General features: G+C 32.9%; 1 protein-coding gene across 1 annotated transcript; it reads left to right on the top strand.

Annotated features, from left to right (window-relative positions):
• Positions 1–952: 952 nt before the first annotated feature.
• Positions 953–4,445, top strand: LOC106310048 (CDPK-related kinase 6-like). The gene is made up of 11 exons (XM_013747238.1): positions 953–1,633; positions 1,758–1,888; positions 2,041–2,082; positions 2,184–2,292; positions 2,373–2,451; positions 2,557–2,853; positions 2,942–3,051; positions 3,201–3,305; positions 3,635–3,697; positions 3,798–3,965; positions 4,047–4,445. Exons 1-11 carry the CDS (start codon positions 1,100–1,102, stop codon positions 4,185–4,187), a joined length of 1,779 nt encoding a protein of 592 aa, XP_013602692.1. The 5' UTR covers positions 953–1,099; the 3' UTR covers positions 4,188–4,445.
• The last annotated feature ends 17,892 nt before the right edge of the window (positions 4,446–22,337 follow it).

The following is a 22,337-nucleotide window of genomic DNA, read 5'->3' as shown; positions in this document are numbered from 1 at the left end:
AAACCCTAAACCCTAAACCTTAAAATCTAAACCCTAAACCCTAAACTCTAAACTCTAAACCCTAAACCCTAAACCCTAAACCTTAAAATCTAAACCCTAAACCCTAAACTCTAAACTCTAAACCCTAAACCCTAAACCCTAAACCTTAAAATCTAAACCCTAAACCCTAAACTCTAAACTCTAAACCCTAAACCCTAAACCCTAAACCTTAAAATCTAAACCCTAAACCCTAAACTCTAAACTCTAAACCCTAAACCCTAAACCCTAAACCTTAAAATCTAAACCCTAAACCCTAAACTCTAAACTCTAAACCCTAAACCCTAAACCCTAAACCTTAAAATCTAAACCCTAAACCCTAAACTCTAAACTCTAAACCCTAAACCCTAAACCCTAAACCCCACCCTTTAACTCTAAACCTTAAGTTTGTCACTTTTGATAAAACATTAAGTGTTATTTTTATGACTTTTGAACTTGAGTGCTAGTTTGGAAACAAAAACTTGATTTAGTGTTATTTTTGTCCTTTTCTCTTATTATAAACCCTTTCTAATTGAAAAGATTGTCAAAGAGATTTTCTGATTTTGTATTAAAATATTTTCTACTTATGCAATTTATTTTACTTCGTCCTTTTTTTCTTTTGGTCAAAGAGTTTATCAACTTTTAACTTCGATAATATTAAGATGTCTAACACATTACAATGATCTTTTCATCGAGTTTTCCGTTGGTTTACATGATAAAGAACTTAATTACAGCAAAAAAATTCACAAGGCAACGCACTGTAATGAAATCACGTCACCACGCTCACTTGGCTGTCGTAGGAGTCACGTTTCCGTCGCTGTCGTTGTAGCAAACCACCGGCACTTTTTCAACGCCTTCTCTTCCGTTATTTTTCATTACAAAAACCTTCTTGAACTCAAACTTTGTTTTGTAATAATTTAATTAATTATTATTCTTTTTGTATTCTCCTGTCTCCTCATCGGTCGTTTAAACATTTCTCTGGTTCTGTTTATCTCTAAAGCTTACTATTCAACGTCGTTTCCTGACCGTCCGATGATTTGACTTTTTACCGATCAGTTAGTTGACTTCAAACCATACGGCGACGATGGGTCATTGTTACAGCCGGAACATTTCCACCGTTGAAGATAAGGACGGCGATGTACCCAACGGAGTCGCCCAGCTTCAAAACAACCACCGTACGTCAGTTCCCAGTTCTCCAGTTGCGTCTGGCTCTACCGAAGCCAGCCCTTACACCATTAGCCCATTTCAAAGCCCGTTGCCGGCGGGAGTAGCTCCTTCTCCGGCGAGAACGCCGGGAAGAAAGTTTAAATGGCCGTTCCCGCCTCCTTCACCGGCGAAACCGATTCTGGCGGCTCTGAGACGGAGAAGGGGTACGGCTCCTCAGCCTCGAGACGGTCCTATCCCTGAAGAAAGTGAGGAAGTCGATGATCAGGGAAGAGCCGGCGAAACCGCTGAGAGGTTGGATAAGAACTTCGGATTCTCGAAGCACTTCGAAGGGAAGTACGAGCTTGGGAAGGAGGTTGGTCGAGGGCATTTTGGTAATACTTGTTGGGCAAAAGCCAAGAAAGGGAAGATCAAAGGGCAAACAGTAGCAGTCAAGATCATCGCCAAAGCCAAAGTTTGTGCTTCTTTCTCTCGACATGTTTTGTGACAAAAGAATGATCAAAGATATGTTCTTTGTATTGATACAATGTGTCTTATCTTTATTTAATACGGTAATGAATTTGAGGGGTTGGTTTCAGATGACATCAGCTCTATCCATTGAAGATGTTCGCCGAGAGGTGAAACTGCTGAAAGCTCTGTCCGGGCATAGGCATATGGTTAAGTTCTACGATGTGTTTGAGGACGCAGATAATGTCTTTCTGGTTATGGAGTAAGTATGTCTCTGTCTAGTTAATGCTAATCTCTTTGAGTTAAAGATGTACAAAATTCTTTTGTGGCTTAAAGTTTTGTTTCAAGTAACATTCTTATAGAGATAGTAACAGTAGAGTTGATTTAAGTCACTGATCTCCACTATGATTCCAGGTTATGTGAAGGTGGAGAGTTATTGGATAGAATCTTGGCAAGGTAAATTTTTTTTTTTCATTTTTTAATTTTGTTTCCTGTAATTATCTTAGCTTTCTATTGCGTCTGGAGTTTAAACTTGCACTGACTATATCTTACTACAGAGGTGGTCGGTTTCCAGAAGCAGATGCTAAGCGTATTCTTGTGCAAATTCTATCTGCAACTGCTTTTTTCCATCTTCAAGGTGTTGTGCACCGTGACCTGAAGCCTGAGGTTCTGCTTCTACCCACTGTAAAAAATGTTATAACTGTGTAGCTAGTTTCTTAAGTAAACCCTCTACTCTTTGTCTCCAGAATTTTCTGTTCACCAGCAAAAATGAGGATGCAGTACTCAAGGTCATAGATTTTGGTTTATCTGATTTCTCCAGATTCGGTAGTGATCTTTGTCTTTGTTCCTCTTTCTTTGCTTCTAGAGTTTTACTTAGCGAGCTGACAAAGGATGATTTGGTGTTTTTGTGTTGTTGATCTTTTTAATCAGATCAACGTCTCAACGATGTGGTAGGAAGTGCATACTACGTTGCACCTGAAGTACTCCACAGATCATACGGCACTGAAGCAGATATATGGAGCATCGGTGTCATATCTTACATATTACTCTGTGGAAGTAGACCTTTCTACGGACGAACCGAGTCTGCGATCTTTCGATGTGTCCTTAGAGCGAATCCTAATTTTGAAGATATGCCGTGGCCTTCTATATCTCCTATTGCCAAAGATTTTGTGAGAAGGCTACTGAACAAAGACCATAGGAAAAGAATGACAGCTGCTCAAGCTTTAGGTATGCTCCTTACTATTACTAGTGTTAAAAAAACTAGAGAAGTTGGTTGGTGAAATGAAAAACATGAGTATGTTTAATTTTTTTGTAGCTCATCCATGGCTACGAGGTGAAAATCCTGGTTTGCTTCTTGATTTCTCCATCTACAAACTAGTGAAATCTTATATTCGTGCATCTCCTTTCAGACGAGCAGCACTTAAGGTAATTGTCGTATCGTTTGAAATGTTTCAACTTCATATTTAATTTATTAGATCCATCTGTTGCTCAAGTCTTTCAGTTCTTGTCAAGATCAACAATGTATTTGTGTCTTGTATACATCTTTACTTTTGGCTGTTACTTTGTACCCACAGTCTCTATCCAAAGCTATACCAGAAGAGGAGCTTGTGTTCCTTAAAGCACAGTTCATGCTTCTGGAACCAGAAGATGGAGGCTTGTTTCTTCACAATTTCACTACGGTCAGTGTGTTATTTCCACACTATTTTTTTTTGAATGTCTTAGCCAGACATACATCCCATAGGGCAAGTTCCAAACAATTTTAAATTCACCCCTTTTAGGAAAGCATACCATTCCCAACAGGAATTGAACCCATGACCTTTTAGGAGAGCATGCATACCATCATTCCCAACGGGAATTGAACCCAAGACCCTTTACATTTGTACTAGGTAATCCAAAAATTTTAAGCAATATATTGGTCAACTCCTCAACTGTTCTTCCTGGTTTAACCATAGCTTTTGATACAACTGTTCTTCATATGCAATACAAAGCTTCTTTATGGTAAGTGCAGGCTTTGACAAGATATGCTACGGATGCTATGATCGAATCTAGGCTTCCTGACATTTTAAACTTGGTACGCACGCAACAACACATATTGATCCTTGAGTCCCAAGCGTTTTCAAGTCTCTGCATAATTACATCTTTCTTTCTTTTTTCCTATTTGTTGCTTGAAGTTGCAACCCTTAGCACATAGGAAACTCGATTTTGAAGAGTTCTGTGCAGCTGCGGTTAGCGTTTATCAACTAGAGACTCTTGAAGAATGGGAACAGATCGCAACTACAGCATTTGAGGACTTCGAACGTGAAGGAAGCCGAGCCATTTCAGTCCAAGAACTCGCTGAGGTATGCAGGGACTTCAATATATCTCTGAGATCTATAAAACCACAATCATTGGCATGAGTTTTGGGGTTTACGCATGTGCAGGAGATGAGTTTAGGACCAAATGCGCATCCATTGCTCAAGGATTGGATCCGGAGTTTGGATGGGAAGCTGAGTTTCTTGGGGTATAAAAAGTTCTTGCACGGTGTGACTGTTCGAAGCTCGAGCTCGAGACCTACTAGGTGACTTCTAACTTTGCAAATCACACCCTAATAATACTGTTGAGAAGAAAAGGCACCCCTTTGTATTGAGCATTTTGCTTTCAGAAGAGCCGTTCCAAAACCAAAAACAAACAAACAAACATGGAAAGTATTTCTTCTTTTTTTTGTATTTTCTTTTTTAAAATATTCATTTCGGTTTGTAGAGAAAGAGTTTATAAAATGGGTGGTGGTTGTTTGGCTCTGGTTTTGTTTCCTCTAAGCAGTGGTATTGGAGGTGTAATAAATCAACTGTTTAGGTATAAAACTTTTATGATATACACATTGAAATGTTGTATTAAGACATGGTATCATGCATACGCGTGCACTTCTGAGTTCTGATTCGGTAACTCCAGACTGCACTTTTGATTTTGGGGCCTTGTCGGTCTTATTGGCAGTCGCTAGCGACCAGCGACCGCATTTAATTACTGTTCGTTTGGAACGATCGGTCGTTAGTGATATGTGATTAGAAATTGGTAGCTGATTTTTCAGTCTTCCGACCAAAAAATTGGCGCAAATATTAAACCATCAAATAACAAAAGTATCCTCAAAATTTTTACAAGATCACAAGCAAATATCCCTAAAACTAATTTTATTCTCTCCACAGTCACTCTCCATAGAGTTATAGATATTGGAGTTTATTTGGTCAAATTGATTCAGATCATTCATTTCTGACTAGTTTGGTTTATCCAAAATCTCTCCAAATTAGACATAAATTTTTTGGTCAACTCGGTTTTCAGTTATTTCAGTTTTCAAAGCTTTTACTAAACTAAACTAATATTTTGATTTAAAGATTTTTAAAAACTAAAATATTTTTGTTAATTTTATTAAATTTGGTTAGTTTGATTCATTTATGTTGGTTTGTTTTTGGTTAAGTATTTTTTAAAAACCCTAAACTGACTGACTACCAAACAGAAAATCGAAATACTTTTGACTTACCGAGTGGAATGGTGGTCAATCAGATATTGCGTAAGATGGGGGTACTCAATTTATAATTTCAACTTAATTTGATAGAATTGAAGTTTCCATTAAATTATTCTGTTATTCAATTATATTTTTTATCAATTCATTTAAATTCTTGTGTTATTCGAGTATGTATTTGAAATCCTTTTTCTAAAATACTTTAGATTCTAGTGTTATCCAATTTACTATTTTCTAATTCTATTAAATATTCATGTTATTAAAATTTGTGGTTGATTTCATGGTAATTTTATTTGAAAAGAATTTAATGAAAAAAATCAAGTAGGAAATGTAAAGAACCAATTCTTAAGGTTTAAGTTAGGATTTGAAGAGAATTCTTTATTGCATTTATTTATTTGATGTGTACTTCAAACATATTGATATGATAGATTTGGAAATGTAATACTCGTTATCAATTTATATTACTGTTTTGACGAAATGACAAAAGTATATCATTTACGGTAATCCATATTATAATAGATGAACAAATTTTTTACATTCTGATATAGTCTTATTATATAAAATAATTGACTTTTTATTATTTTGCTAGTAGAGTTCTTCCACTTTTAAAATGAATTTATTTGGTCAAATGGTATGGAAATGATTATAGTTTTATTACTTTTACCAGTAAAAATTTTGTTCTTTCTTTGTGCATTTTATATAAATATTCAACAAGTTCATGAAATTTAAATGAACTGGTTTCTATCAAATTTATTGTATTCTGTTAAGATCTAAAATGAAAGAATTAGACAAATGCATTAAAATCATCAACAAATCATTTTAAAATACTTCAAAATCTATTATTTATGTCTTCAATTGAATTTTTTCAAAATCAATTAAATTCTTGAATCCAATACCACCTCATAAAAGATAATTTCGTAATAAATAGTAAAAAGAATGGTTAATGGTCACAAACAAATATGAAAATATTAATGAGAGTTATAGAAGGGTAAATATCACTTATACGATATGGTTGTTTTCGGATTACCAATAAAATGAACCACGGTAACCACCATTGGAGGGGAAGAAAGTGGCACTGGGCCCCACCGTAATAATATCTTAACCGTCCAAAACAATCCAGATCAATGGTCGGATCTGTTGTACAGTTATTTCATCCCGCCCTTTAAATCTTCTCTCATCTCCCCGCAGATCGTATCAACCTTTTTCCAAAACATATAGAAGAGGCCATGATCGTCCGAGAAAACAACGAAGAGAGTGAGAAGTTTAGTATATCAAATTATCAATTAAAATTCAATTTCATATATACACAATCAACTACTGACCGCCACTACAAATCAACTATCAACCCTTTCAGATTTTAAATTATAGTAGTTAAGAGAATTTGGCCCACTATTTGGCCCTAACGTAACTAGCAGTGGATATCGCTTAGTCCAGTGATAATATGTAGCCCATGGATTATTTTCTGAACTGAACCAGCTGAACCAAACCAATATTTTCTATTTTTTTCAGCTCCGGTTTTGAGTTTTGTTTAGAAACATTTTACTACTTTATGAGATTTTAATTCTAACTGTATATTTTTAACTTATTAATACAATAAGACATTCCAAAGCATGAAAAGATTGATTATGCAAAATCAAAGCTTTAGTCTTGTCCATAACAATTATAGCCGTGCAATGCACAGCCTCTAGCAATGCGAACACGGACTAGTTTCCAAACCAAAATATGGATACATACATGACTTGAGACAAAACTCTTGAGAAGCTCACAGCTAAGTTTGAGAGCATTTTCCGTTGGCTACAAGAAACACAATTATTCACTAAGGATCGTACAAAGACCTGTCTCATCACCTAATTTACCGGAGAGAAATGATGCGAGTATATTTACAAACCAGAAGCAAGTTTGTTCTTCTTGGATGAGAGTTGATGTCGCAGTCATTATTGGTCTTTTGCCTGATTTAAATTCCGAGAGTACCAAATCTCTCTCGGCTTGGCCTACCATTCATGCAAAGCTGACGAGTGATTTGGTCACAGCCCTTTTCTGTATCAAGGAAGACAAGAAATGACTTCTGAAATGAGAGAGTGAGCATGTGTAAGGACTAAAGCTCCTAATGGTGATATCGGATTAAATTCTGCGATACGGTTTAACTGCGGTTTGTAGAAGAGAAACGTTTACTACGGAAAACTGCGGTTCATCTAAAACAAATGGTTCAAAACAATATATGAATGGTGACATGTGTAACGAACAATGTAACTGTGGGACACATAAAATATATGTGGGACACATAAAATATATTTTATATTTTTACAAATAAAAAATCAGTGGTATTAATATTTTTAAACAAATTTATATTTAATGTTTAGAATATTTTATACATCTGAAAAACTTTGTAAATTATATTCACTTTCTTCCTTATTCAAAATATTATGCCATCAAATTATAGATATGCATAGGTTATCATTTAAACAACCTTGTTATTTTGGATTCATATAATAAATTAACATGTATAATATATTTGAAAATTGATTATATAATATTGTAATAAAATTAGTTACATGATATTTTGTAAATAGTATTGACCAGTTTTTATATAATCTATGAAATTAGTGATAAATAAAAATGACAGTTTATCACTTACAGTTAATAAAAAATATGTAAAATAAAAGATTCACAAAAAGAAGAAGAAGATCGAACAGACAAACCACACCCTAAGACACAGATAATAGAATCAAGTGCATTTCACTTTTTTTCTTTGAATTTTGTACCCGCTAGTGTTTTGATTTTAATTTTTATAATATTTAATTTACAAACGAAAATGACAACTTATTATAGGTGAATGGTAACACAATCCCGCCCGCCGTAACACCCACAATTTACATCTAATCTATTAAAACAAAGTACTAATTTTTATCTAGTTAAAAATGTTGTTATTAACATTTGGGCCTATTCATATCTCACTAAAGATAAATGTAACATCTCTTAACTTTTGGACCTATTTTTATTTCCAATATTTTTGTTAGTAACTACCCTATATCTGCTGAAGTTTATTAGTATACTAATTAAATATAGTAACTACAATTGATATATGTATAAAAGATATTTATATTCACAAAACTGCACTTGTGTGTCTAGGAATATGCAAGATCGAGAGCTATTTTCTAAACTTTATTGATATACTATATATATTAATGATCTTATATTTACGGAGAATGATTAATATGTTTAAAAATATTTATATACACTAAACTGTATTTATATCATAAAGGAATATAACATCACAAAAACATCTTTACAAATTATTTATCTATACTATGTTAGTAAGATACTTTCACTTTTTTCAAGATATAAAGTGTCGATAATGAAAGTTTTTAAAACAATATTCACATAATCAAAACAATATTATAAGTTCTATTTATTTTATAATCTAATCTATTAATTTATGGTTCTATTTTTTTATCTACTTACAAATAATCTAGGTTGGACAATTACATTTAACTAGCTTTACTATTATTTTTACTTATATCTAATTTAATCATTATTAAATATATGTATTCCTGAACCTAAAATTAAGGAACGAAATAACTAATCTATTGTTTTTTAAATAAAGAATTCAACTTATATTAACACTGCTTTTAATCAATTATATTTTATTTATTATTATTATAAAAAGAATAATATATGCCTAATACGAATTCAATATATATTAACACTACTTTTAAGTAAATAATCAATTATATATTATTTATTAATATAAAAAGAATTATATATGCCTACTAACTCATATATACAATTGTACTTTAATTCAAATGCAAGAAACAAATTATGTAAAACTCAGACCAAATACATAATAATATAATTCTTATAGATAGAGTATTAAAATTAGATATATATATATATATATATATATATATATATATGATAAAATAAAAAATAATAGTTATTAATATTTAATGATATGGTGGAACATGTTATTATTGATATTTTTTTAGAGCATAGTTTTACGGGTTGTTCCAACAAACATAAACAATATTTATCAAATATAAAACTAACTGAACAAAACATAAAACATACTTTAAGTTAGGCTCGGGCCTTCATGTGCCCGTTGGGTATTTGAAATTTCGGTTCAAACTTATATCACATCCTATGTTTCATTCTGGTAAATTTATAAGTACGGATCGGGTTTGGATATAACACACTGGTTTTGCTTCTAATTTGTATCACATCATAAAATCAATAAAGTAACCAGATATTGTTCCAATTCAGGTTATATTAGTTCGCTTCGGATATATCTGAAGTTAATTCCAAAATTTTAAAGCAAAACATAAGAACTAAACTTATTTATATAGAATTGGATATTTAAGGTACTTATTGAAAATTTAAATACTTATTTTTTGATATAATTTCATAATAAATATAGAACTGAATATTTGAAGTATATATTTATGTTTCAAGTATTTATATTTGTAATTAATTTGGACTTTCATATTGTTTTTTTGGATTTTTTATGGTTTTTTTTGTTTTTTCGGGTTGCCCGTTCGGGTTCGGCTAATAACACTTCGGGTTCAGATATATGATGTACCATCCCACAAGACCAATTCTGGAATTTTTTATATTTCGTATTGGGTATGGATTGTATTTTTTGGTTTAAGTTCGGTACGGACTTTGGGTTATGGATATTATGCTTAGACCTATTTTTAATAAAGAAAAATACGATTATATAAAAATTTTACCAAAATATTATTCCGCGCTTTAGCGCGGATCAAAATCTATTAGTTATCTAAAATATGGACCCAAATTGACCAAAATAATTTATAGTCTTGACAGATTGAAATGTAGATAATATGTGAAGACTGTATTATTGGTTGTCTTTCTTAAGCCCCTGGAGAGTAAGTATTTTGGTATACTTCCCTGTCAATCGAGGTCACTTTTTCCAAAAAATTATCCCGCCCTTTAGCGCGGATCAAAATCTAGTTCATAACTTAAGGAGACGTACTTGTTAGCTTTCCGAAATGTCATCAACAACTTGACGTGTTGCACGGTAAGCGTTTAAATCACAAGTTCCTATTTTTTGTATTTTCTTTTAAGAAATTGCTTGGAATGACTCTAATTGATCTAATAATTACTAGAATGATTTATATTAAATTTTAATTACTAGACTAAAATGAGATATAAGCAAATTTACTAACAGCCCATCTCTAATTTAATCAACCACAAATTTGCCAAAGATAGAAATTAAAAAATTGAAAAATATATGTTAAATTTAAAAGAAAACATCGACAAAAAAAAACAAAGCTTTATTTTTGTCGGGTCTCTCTCTCTCACGACAACATACATAGGAGGAGCAATCTCCGATCAGCAGTCGCAGTAATCAAATCGATCATTTTCTTCATATGTATCTTCATCGTCTATTGACAATGGGTCATCTTTTTGCATGTTTCTTCCGGTTCTTCGTTGGCTTCTTCAACCTCGTTTTTCTTCACTTTAAACTCTACACAGAGTCTGACGTTTTCGACTTTGTGAAAACACAAAAAATCCATGAAATTACGTATCGTTTCTTACTTTCACGGGAGGGATATCGAGGTTTTCCTTCACCAGATTACGTTTCGGCAAAAGTTATGTTAGCTCCAACTCGTGTTCTACGAAATCAACTCCATTATCCTCATATATGAAAATCTTCATATCTAGTTTCCTCGTTAGCTGCAAGTAATTTACTACATTGATCATTATCCACTTCAAATAACCACTTTTTTTGTTCAAATTTCCACTTTCCGCAGACAAAAATGATGTGATCCATGTTTCTCCAAACAATAAGGATTGCAACAAGTGATTAAACTACCATGAAAAAAAGACAACTTGAAAAGGAAGAAAAGAGGGATGAAAGAGATGACGACAACTACAAATTTTTTCCTAATTCTGAATTTAATTAACCTAAAAAAAACAGATTCAGAATTATTAGCAACCCGGGTCGAAATTGAAATTGGTTTACATACCTAGATTTCCGTCAATAAATCTGCCACAACATAAACAAAAAGTCTGCCACTACATAAACAAAAAGTCTGCCACCAATATTAAATCGGATATATAAATCTGCCGTAAGAAAATAAGTTGAACATAAAAAAAATCGGTAAATTAGAAAATAAGTTGACCACATAAATCTACCATTTGTAACAAATCTGGTACCTCATTCGACAGACAAATTTTTTTTTTAAAAAATTTCTAATCAAATTAGACAATTAATTCTAGTGTGTGAAAAAATCTGACGTTTTTTTAAAAGTTTGACACCACTTTAAGGATAGATTTCCTTTTCTACACATATTTTATAAACAGACTTATTACTCGACAAATTTATTTTTTTGAAAACAAATCTGCCGTTGATCAAATAATAAGAGTATTTTGGTAATTTTGTTTTATTATAACTATGTGCAAGGGCAATTTTGACCAGGAAAAATATTCTAATAATTTTCAAAAATTATGAGTTATTCTAGTAATAACACAACTAATTTGTGTCTTTTTAGTAAACTTTCCTTTTCTTTTTCTTAATTTTTTTTAAATTTCCGGTATGTAGAGAGAGAGAGTTCATAAAATAGGTGGTGGTTTTTTGGTTTTGGTTTTGTTTCCTCTAAGCAGTGGTACTGGAGGTATAATAAATCAACTGTTTAGATACAATAAAACTTTTATGATATACACATTGGAATGTTGATTAAAGACATAGTATCATGTATACTCGTTCTGATTTAGTAACTCCAAACTGTACTTTTGATTTTGGGACCTTGTTGGTCATGTTCGTTTGCCAGTCGCTAGCTAGCGACCGGTTTGATTGTTGTTCATTTGCTTATCGCTACATATGATTTGTCGTTGGCAATATGCGACTGGAAATTCGGGTTGTTGATTTTTCAGCGTTTCAACCAAAAATTCGACACACAAAAATTTGAAAACATTAAACTAACAAAAGTATTCTCAAAATGTTTACAAAATAACAAACAAACTAGATTTGACCCGCGCATTATCTTTTATTGAAAATTTATTAACCCGTCAAGTCCACTAATATGTTTAGCCTTGGGCGTTCGATTTTAGGTTCATTTTCAGTTTTTTTTTTTTCGATTTGTGCCAATTGGTTTTTTATTTTCGTCTATTCGGTTCAAGAGATATATGAGCCATTTCGTTATTTATGAATTTAGATTTAGTTTTGGTTTAGTTATTTTGGTTTTTGGTTTGACTCGAATAATAACGTTAGGAACCTGATAAAATTTGAGTCCAATTCGGTTTTTTTCGGTTCTCATTTTCGGATAATTTTGAATAATTCGGATAAAAATCACATTTTGGATTTTGTTTGATGCAATATCGGATAACTCGGATAAATTTAAATATTTCAAATAATTTATTTTTGATGCTTTTGTTCTATCGGGAAATTACGAAAATTTTAAATATCTCGAATAAAAAGTAACAGGGTAATCCATTTTTGGGTTGTTCGGTTATAAATATTATTGTTAGAATATTTGATAATTTTAGAACTAAATATAATTAATATTTTAAAGGTGTATAAACTGTATTTAAGATATTCAGGTACCTATTCAGTTTTTGATTTAGTTTCAATTTGGTTTCGGATTTTCTGTTTCAGCGATATGGGAACTGTTAAGATATTTGTTAACATTGATTTAGTTTTTGTTTTGTTTTTATGCTATTTCAATTCAGTTTTCCGTTCTCAATTTATATGCAAAAATTTTAGTTCTTTTTGTACAATTTATCTTGTATTTGATAAATAACTGATTTAAACTTATTTTAAATAATAGGTTTTATATATCAATACTGTCATTATATAAAATTCGTTGCAAGCATCCAGCTAATAATAATATAATATTCTGAGTATATGTTTTCTCTAAGTCTGAAACTAAACAACGTGCTGCTGTTACCTGTTAGTAGCACATATAAAGCTACCTGAAATTTGATCAAGAGATTCAACGCTTGAAACATGATAAAGTTTATAAGTAGGTAGATTAGTCCTAATTTTAGAACATATTATATACTACATGATTTGTTGGTTTCCGTTTACCAAACATATAACCGGCTATCAAAACAATAAAAATATGAGGAGTGAGTCTCTTAATGGCGATATATAAGGGAATATTAAATCATCTCAACCTTGCAAGAACAAATGCAGCATTAGCAATGTAGAAGATGGAAACACTAAGAAGTTTTTCGGAAGTGGCCAAAACGATTACGTTGGTTCTACTTTCTCCCATTTGTCTGTCACATTGTATAATAGATGAATTAGCCAGTTGCTAACACAACCCAAAGAGGGAAACAACATGACCAATTCATAATAATAATTTTGGGGGAAAGTGAGTAATAATAAGTCTAGATTGATCGAAGGAGGTACGTTTTGTTGTTGAAAATCTTCAGTACCCGAAGTGTTAGAAAAGTCATCGAGTGTATTTGTTTGCATAATCATAGCTTTGTGATAAAGACCATTGACACTGAAGCACTGCAATATGGAACAGGTGCGAGTAAAATGAATATCAAATAACAATGAGTTTATCAACACAAGAGAAAATTGTACATACGATAAAGTCCAAGTTTCAAAGAAAGAACAATTCTATTTTCAAGCAGGAAATACATACACAGAGAAAGAATATTACCATGGAAAATATTTAATGATGAAAAAGGACCTCTGCAGAAGTTCTTCTCCTCGGGGCCGAGTCAGATAAACAGGCAGAAGCACCAATGTGATGGAAGCCTTTCAGGTTTTCAAGACTCAAATACGAATAAACTGAGCCAAATCCCACACATACAGATAAAATGGTTAATGCTTGGCTTCCTTAAAAGGCTTGAGTCAAAAAGGTATGCATGCAGTACTAACGTTTCATCAACATAACAATTTGGGAAGGAAAAAAACCTATTGGATGTGAAGCCATTGTGGAAACATAAAAATCTTACACTTTGAGATCTTTAAAGAAGGGTAAAGATATCAATTCACTGAGAATAAAGCAGAGTAAATGAAAGCAAAACGGAATAAGTACGAAACGAACTCATTAGGCCATTGCACAAGAAGAAACGCAGCGACTGGAATCAAGAACAAAACCATAAAAGGAAACAAATTAGGATTCCTAGCAAAATCAAATATAGGGTTGTCAAGCAAAAATTAATTTGAGCTAAGAAGTATATACCCAGTCATTGGCTTTCTCAGTATCATCGATCTTCTCCATCTCGATTGGGAGCCTTGATTGATTCGCTTTCTCTCTTAGCACGAAAATCAGCAGTGACCATGACATCTTAGAAGAAAAAAGCTAGTGTGGTTGTTCCTCCTTTCGCACACTTTACCATCTGTACAACTTTTTTCTAAAACTCATCAAACTGAAACCCAAAAAATAAACAGAAATTAGTGCCAATGCACCCAAACCATACACTAATTTGCGATATACCTTTTCCTCAGTCGATCTCATTTCATTCCCATAATACCCTTAGTAGCCTATCACCCTAACAGCTGGAAGTGTAAGATTTGTGTCAGCCAGAACACAAACCACAGTTCTCTTTAATCGTTATCCAATGCCAAATTTTATTTTTTAATATATTTTACCTCTCTCTCTCTCTTCTTTCTTTTCATCTCTTCTTTTATTCTTTCTTTTTTCTTTTACTTCTGTTATTATGTTTCTTATCAAATTAATTTTACAGATTATACAATAATTTTTTCTCTTGTTCATGGAGATCTTCATGTATCACACAATCATTGATCCTAACCCTACAATTTTTTCATCAATTAATCGTGAGTTTTCGTCATTTCTTTGTCTACCATCGAAAGTTCATGGATATCATAACCTTTGAATCAGAGGATGCTGGAAATAATCAAAGAATCAATCGTTTCTCACGCGTCTAGAAGCCACCACCTAACCGATTATCACATATAGCCCCATCAATTTTGGAAGAAATCTTGATCTACGGAATTTCTCTCTTTCAAAATGAGTTCCAACATGATCCCTCCAAATTTCCTTCGTGTGAGAAAACAAAACCGACCAGCTAGCCCAAGCCAAAACTAGAGAAGAGATGAACTTGTTTGTGAATTTTTTTGTTCGATTTAGATAACATTTATATTACCTGCTATTTTCTTAGATACCCGATATTATTTACTTTTAGCATAACTTTACTTTTATATTCTCTTTGAGATTCATGTTTTGTTTGTAGTTACAATCATGTTGTCACTAATTGATAAATAGCTGGTAAAATATTGCAAATAGCTGGTGTTAGTTGATACATAATTTGTTAGATGATCAATGGTTTGATCTACTGTTAGTTGGTTGATACATTGTTTGATGCATAATTTGTTAGATAAATGTTTGATAGATGGTTTGTTAGCCGATATATTGTTTGCTATGGGAATTGTTAGCTGATAAATGGTTGGCACATGGTTTGATATTGGATACATTGTTTGGTACATGACATGTTATCTGATATATAGTTTATTCTCTGATACATATTTTGTTAGCTGATACAGAGTTTTTGACACCATAAATTGGTTTATAATAACAAATTTAGATCTTATATAATTGCTACATGTCCTTACTTGTTAGTTGATGTCGTTCATTTTGTAGAAAAATGGTTGGGCTTCATGTTTAACAAATATTTTTTGGAATGTCTCCACCATTTGATAAATGTCGTATTTCTTTATTAGTTAATCATTTTTGTTTTAATTCGTAAGAATTTATTTTCAAATATTTTACTCTTCTAAAACTATATATACCCGCTAACAATAATTATAACTGCTAAGTATAGTTGTATCATTTATACTTAGGATATGTATTCTTAGCTTTTCATTTGTATTCATATTGTTGGCGATCTTCCAAGTATTTCAGTTGTTTACATCTATACTATTAAAGCAGGATCCTATTGTCATAATTACCTTAGGGGCATGTTTCCTTCACTAACATTGCATGTTTCATTAATGGCAATTAAGTAATATTAATAACAAATCTATATTGGGTCATTATTTTTGGATCCAGCCCAAATCAAATATCTCTTGGGCCATTTGGGCCTATTAAAAAATCAGATTCAATTCTCACCTTTTTTTTTCCTTTGGACCATTGAGTCCAAGTTCAAATAATTTTTTTCAACTATTCTTAATTATTATTTTTTTCTTTTCTTAATATAATTTAAGCATTCATAAAAATAATTGAATTTTTTTATTGAAAAGTATAAATCTTTATTAAAAGTATATAATTTTTTAATTAAAATATTAACCCCATAATAAAATTAATTTATCAGAGTTATACCAACTTAATTCATTAAAAAAATAAAGTTTAATTTTTTTAACATAAATAGTCATTTAAAATGAAATACGATAAATAAAGATAAAATTTTTAAGTCTTTTATAAAATAAAACACAAATATATGAAAATGTGACATTTACTAAATATTTGTCAATTGAAAAAAAAAACAAAAATAAACCCGCGCTTTGAAAGCGCGGGTCAAAATCTAGTAATACTATTAAACCTTTAACAAATAGTTAAACTAAACTAAATTTTTGTCCATGTACATGCTTGCTAGCCGGGATTCACATTCGTGCAAACAATAATTCCAAAATTTATGCTTTTGATTACACTACAAAATTTGTTATCTGTACTTAACGTTATTAGGTACTAAGAATTATGTTAGTTTTACGGATAGTTTGGTTTGTTCTAACTACCCGCTAAAGCAACCCCAATAACAGCGTTACTTGTCCATCTATATATATAGCAACCAACCAATTTGGTATTACTAATAACTAGTAATGTACATGTAAATTATAGTTAATAAATAGAGAAATTGGCGTCTATGTCTTCATATTGGACAGTAACACAATAATGTCAATGGGAACATTTTTATTGGTCGCTATCAATGAACGTAGCATGCTAACATATAACTTAACCTACGTAATATTTAAATCTTTTTAATAAATATATTAATTTACTAAAATGTTAATATTTTATATTAGATGCTTTCTTTATTGTTACCAATTTATTTCACATTGGGTAATTAAAGTTAATGTTTGAACCGATAATATATATAGTTCTTAAACAATAGTGCCATTAGTTGTAATTAATAAATTCTAACATTCTCATTGTTTGTCTAAGAATATACACATAATCTTCATCAAATCCAATACAAAATCGAAGCATTATCCAGAGGATTTTTTCTTGTACTGCCTCCTACGAAAGGGCCCACCTCTGCCAAAAGACACCTGCTCTGAAATCTCCCATCTGATACAACGTCTACTTTATGTGATTCTTCTAATTTTCTGAAAGGTATAATCGCCTTTTATGAACCAAATGATAGTCAAGTTGGGCCTTATGATTTACTAGGGCAATCTACAAATTTACCCAAATCACTTAAAAATAAAAAGAAAAAAATTCAACCACCCACACTGCTTAGCGGATAAACACAAAAGAATCTCATCAAAGAAACAAAACTCACATATGTTGTTTGGGGAAGATCAGAGGAGGGCACTGCAGAAAAACCATCAAGCATATTGTTGCTAGAGCCAAAGCCCATCGTAGGCATGGATGTCTCTAAACCAATTGAATCAAGCTTCATCTTTTAACCATATAAAATATTTGAAATCCCACAATTGAAAGTGATATAAAATTTAACTAAATGAATGTCGTTCAGTATTAATAAGGATTTAGTTTATATTCATTTGCTTTCTGAGATGGTTAATATCTGTGATTTCTAGAAAAGTAAAAAACATTTAATTAAAATCATAGCTTAAAAATATGCCAGTGGCAGAGTCTTGTAAATATTATTGAAACAAAATAACACCTAAAAAATGGCCTTCTATTTTAATAGGTTTGATGATATCCCTAACCCTAATTTTATTCTCTCCATAGTCATTCTCCAATTATGAATGTTGGAGATTCTTTCACCCATGGATATTATTTCGCCTTGATTTCAGTTTATTTGGTCAAATTGGTTCTGATCATTCGTTTCTGATTAGTTTGTTCATCCAAAATCTCACCAAATTATACATAACCTTTTTTTGATTTTCAAATTTTTTTTACCGAACTGAACTGATATTTTGATTTAAACTATTTTAAAAACTCAAATATTTTTGGTTAAATTTGGTTAGTTCGAATCAATTATTTTAGTTTGTTTTGGTAAAAAATAGTACTCCCTCCGTTTCAAAATAAATGATATTTTGAAAAGTTTTTGATGTTTCAAAATATATGATGTTTTGAATTTTTATATTAATCTTAGTTTTATTGAAAAGTGTGTGACCAATGATGTTTTATATTTATCTTTAAGGATTGGCTGAATTAATTTTGGTTTATATTTTTAATGTTACTTTTTTGAGAAAGAGTGTATAACTTAATTCTTGTGCATACACCCAAAACATGAAGTAATTTGAAATAGAGGGAGTACAAAGTAACTGACTGCCAAACCTAAAATCCAAATACTTTCAATAATTAATTGTAGAAAAACTTTTCTGTAAAACGTGTACTAAAATTATTAACCAATCAATTCACCCCTATAAGATTGTCCTAGTTTTTATCTCTGGACCAAGAATCGAGGAGCCGCATCTGACCTGACCTTGTTCCCCGATGCTGGCAGTGAATCAGCTTCAACTTCTACTTCTAATTCATGGGTTCTATTTCTACTTCTTTCACCGGATTCGCTCGCTCTGTCGCTGACTCGTGTCTCGGTTCCTATCACCCCGACGATTCGCGTTCAAAATTGTTGCTCGTGGTGAGTAGAAGCATCTTTGCTCTACTGCGGGGTTCCCCATATCTCGTTCTTAACCGTCTCGACTCTCCGCCGCCATCATTCTCCAACACCTCGCCTGCCTCATCTGGAAGTGAGGTAACCACATCTCGCCAGGGCTTCTTCGGATCCAACTCCCATCAGACATATCGAACGCCTCCTCCTCCATCTCCATCGTCTGCAATGCCCTTACCCGTTTCTCCTCTATCTCACTCCTCACCTGAAAATCCGCCGTGCTGGCTTAACCCTTGTTTCATTATCTCGGAGAAAAGCTCTGATCTATCTTAATGGGGATTCCAACTGCTTCGGTTAATTCTACTCCCCACGATCTGAATATCTCCGTGTCTTCCACAACGAGCACCCCTCCATTTCCAGCGATTATCTCAGCATATCAATTTCAACGATCGAGCAATCGGATTGGTTCAAGGCCACGAGTACTGCTATGGGACAGGCCCAATTTGATAACTGAAAAATTCAGTTCACACGCCAGCCCAGCTAAGCCCAAGTTCATGTAGCTAGATTTCGTTTTGGTTATGGTGTTGGGGGATTTCCTAAACTGTGTATCATGACATATCCTGACGCATGCTCTCTCACTCCGACTTCGACGACTGGCAGCTCGGCTTTAGTTCTCTCAAACCTTCATGGCTCCATCACTGTAATACTGGAACTAGAAGCTTTTGTCTTAACTCAATGTTCGTAGCTGCCTTAGAAGTCCTCGTCAAGCTCCATTCTATTTTCATTGTCATTGATATGGTCATTTTCTCATTGTCCGATTCACCTAGTCCATGCTTTCAAGCCTCAATTGTCTCACCATCCTCTTCACCATACATTATGCTCGCCAATGTTTTAAGCTTTATTGGTTTCAAAGTTGTTCGTGTTTGTTTAAGTGTCAAATATAGTCAGGTATGATTTTATAATCTCGATGTTGCCTACGGTTCTAGAGCTTCTCACTAAAAGTTCTTGCCGGTCAACATTTCAACCTTTTTTATGGTTGCATCAACGTCGTTTTATTTGACTATCATTTGTTCTTTGGAACAATCGCTTTAGGGACTAAGATGGACCCTGCCACGGGTTTCTTCATACTGCTGAGCTTGATTCGCCCTTTAACAATTCTATCTTCGAATTATTGTATTGTTTTCTATCTCCGCTTTACCGTAGAACATGTCTCTAGGATCTTCGGTTTCGGTTGTAAACTTTGATACTCACTAAGCTTTTTATAATATGGATAGTTGCAAAAAAAAACTTTTGTATGTGGGTAGTTTTTGAGTTTCAAACCTTTTTTGTGAAATAGGTGTTTTTACTGTTTAGGATACATCATTTTTATATATGATCATGTAATTTAGTTAACACATTATTCAAACTCTACAACATCTATATATAATAGCAAACTCACTTTCTGTGTTCGGTGACATCAGCATTTTTTATAGTAAAATAAAATTAAGATCATACGGTTGAGATTGTTGCTGCTATGCAATCTAACAGATAAAATTTTAGTTTCATTTAAAAGTCTTACGTCATCAATACTAATGCAAACGATATCTTACTTTTCCTTTCTTTGAATCGTCACCTTCTTATGAGACGCAACCGTTTGAGACACAACCTTTCACTTCTTATATATAGTTTCTTTATCCCCACATCACATAATCATCATTTCTTCAAATTTCTCTAGCGCTCTGTGGATTTTTTTCACTATTGGATATCCCTTCTACGATTTCACCACCACCAAACATACCTGGGTACTTGTTTAGCCTCGGATCTCCATGTGAATTTTACTATGCTCTGGTCTATCTCTTAATCTTTTATTTTCTGATAACTTCCACTTTTGTTCTGCCTCTCAACCCACTGATTACTTAGTTTAGTGCTAGTTTTGAGTTACTCAATTCCATAGAATATATATTTTATTTCTGAAAAACTCCTTGATCTCCTCTGGTAACGTTTCCTATTTAGAATTTCAGAGTCAGCATGTCAATAGGATCTGCTATCCAAAACCACATGTTTTTTCGTATCTCCAAATAAAAATGTACCTTTCTAGACTGAATAGCCGTTAAAACACTAGTGAGTATAAGTAATATTTACGACAGATTCTAAAACGCTGCAAATACGCTCATCTAAGCGCTATCCGGTAGGTTACATGGCGTTTTGACGTATCCGGGCAACAAATCAGGAATATCAATGTAATCCATTTTCCTTGTTTTAGGTTTTGATAGTTTGGAATCGAGTGTTTGGTTATGCATCTTTTAAAACTGTGTAAAAAACAAAGATAATCGACAAGAATCAATTTAAAAAAAAAACGCTGCGACAGCAGATAATTTATGTTAGAAAAATCGCAGGATTTAGGTAGGGGACAGAGCTAATTTGGTAAATTACTAATTCATTAAACAAAAACAGAAAACAAAAAAAAGTAGGAGATCGAACCCTCGCGAAAGGGAGGCAAATATAACATATGAAACCACTAAACCAAGAAATATATGTTTGATGGTGCACTTCTTTATATATAAAAGAAGCTTTGCTTCTCTCCTAGCGTGTCCACGTAGGCGGACACGTCACTGATTCGCCTCATGTCGTCACGCCACGTGTCCGTGCAAATGAAACTCATCGTTTCATTTAAGTTTGTTATCGCGTGGGCTTTTGATCGTAACTATGCTATTGGGCTTAATTTAGAGAGTGTTGTCGGCCCAGCCAGGCATACTTCTCGCTAACTTAATCCGGAAAACATGTTTGTTCTTCGTTTCTGTTTGTTCGGCGGCTACGGTGATGATCGAGTTTCCTTGCTGTCTCGAAACGGATTGCGTTATGAATTCTATGTGTTTAATCCCATTAAAGATGGTGACGATCGAGCTTCCTCATGGTATTGCGTCGGCAAGGCGGTGATCTTTAAGGTATAAATATGTCAGCATTTCTATTCTGGAAATTGCGTTCTCTTCATTCATCTTCTATTCATAAGGCGTGGGAAGGTTTCACGACGGCGTCAGACGCTGATCTGATCGCTGAGCAGCAGATGTGGGCTGCGGTTGATCCTTAGGCCAAGAACGAATGTTGCTTTGTCTTCTGTTATTGTTGTTTCAGAATGAATGTTGTATGCCGCCAGAGACATGTAACATGGATGATGGTTGCCTAAATGCGACGTTTGGAGGGATAACATGAAATTATAAACCATTTGATTCTTGATTTTCTCGATACATGCTAGATTGAAGCCTGTTTGTCTGGATATTTTTGTTCTAACTTTCCCAAGGAGTTTCTGATTCAGAAAATGGAGACCGTAAAGAGTACAAGGAGCATGCTGATAATTTCATGGAGATTATCAACCTTCTCCAAGACGAGATTTAAACACCTTCCTCTAGCTTCTTTATAAGGTTTGGTCTCAAGTAATGTTTATTATGTGTTTGATGCAATTCCTCACAGAGCTTGAATAAGCGAAAATTGATTCTTTAGCTGAAGCTTTACGTTAATTGTAAATCGATTTGAATGCTTAAATAATTTTCCAATTGTTAATAAT

This window comes from Brassica oleracea, chromosome C8, assembly GCF_000695525.1.
Source record: "Brassica oleracea var. oleracea cultivar TO1000 chromosome C8, BOL, whole genome shotgun sequence".
NCBI classification, from domain to species: domain Eukaryota; kingdom Viridiplantae; phylum Streptophyta; class Magnoliopsida; order Brassicales; family Brassicaceae; genus Brassica; species Brassica oleracea.
Note: the sequence above shows the minus strand (reverse complement) of the source record. Positions and strands in the feature narration are given on the sequence as shown.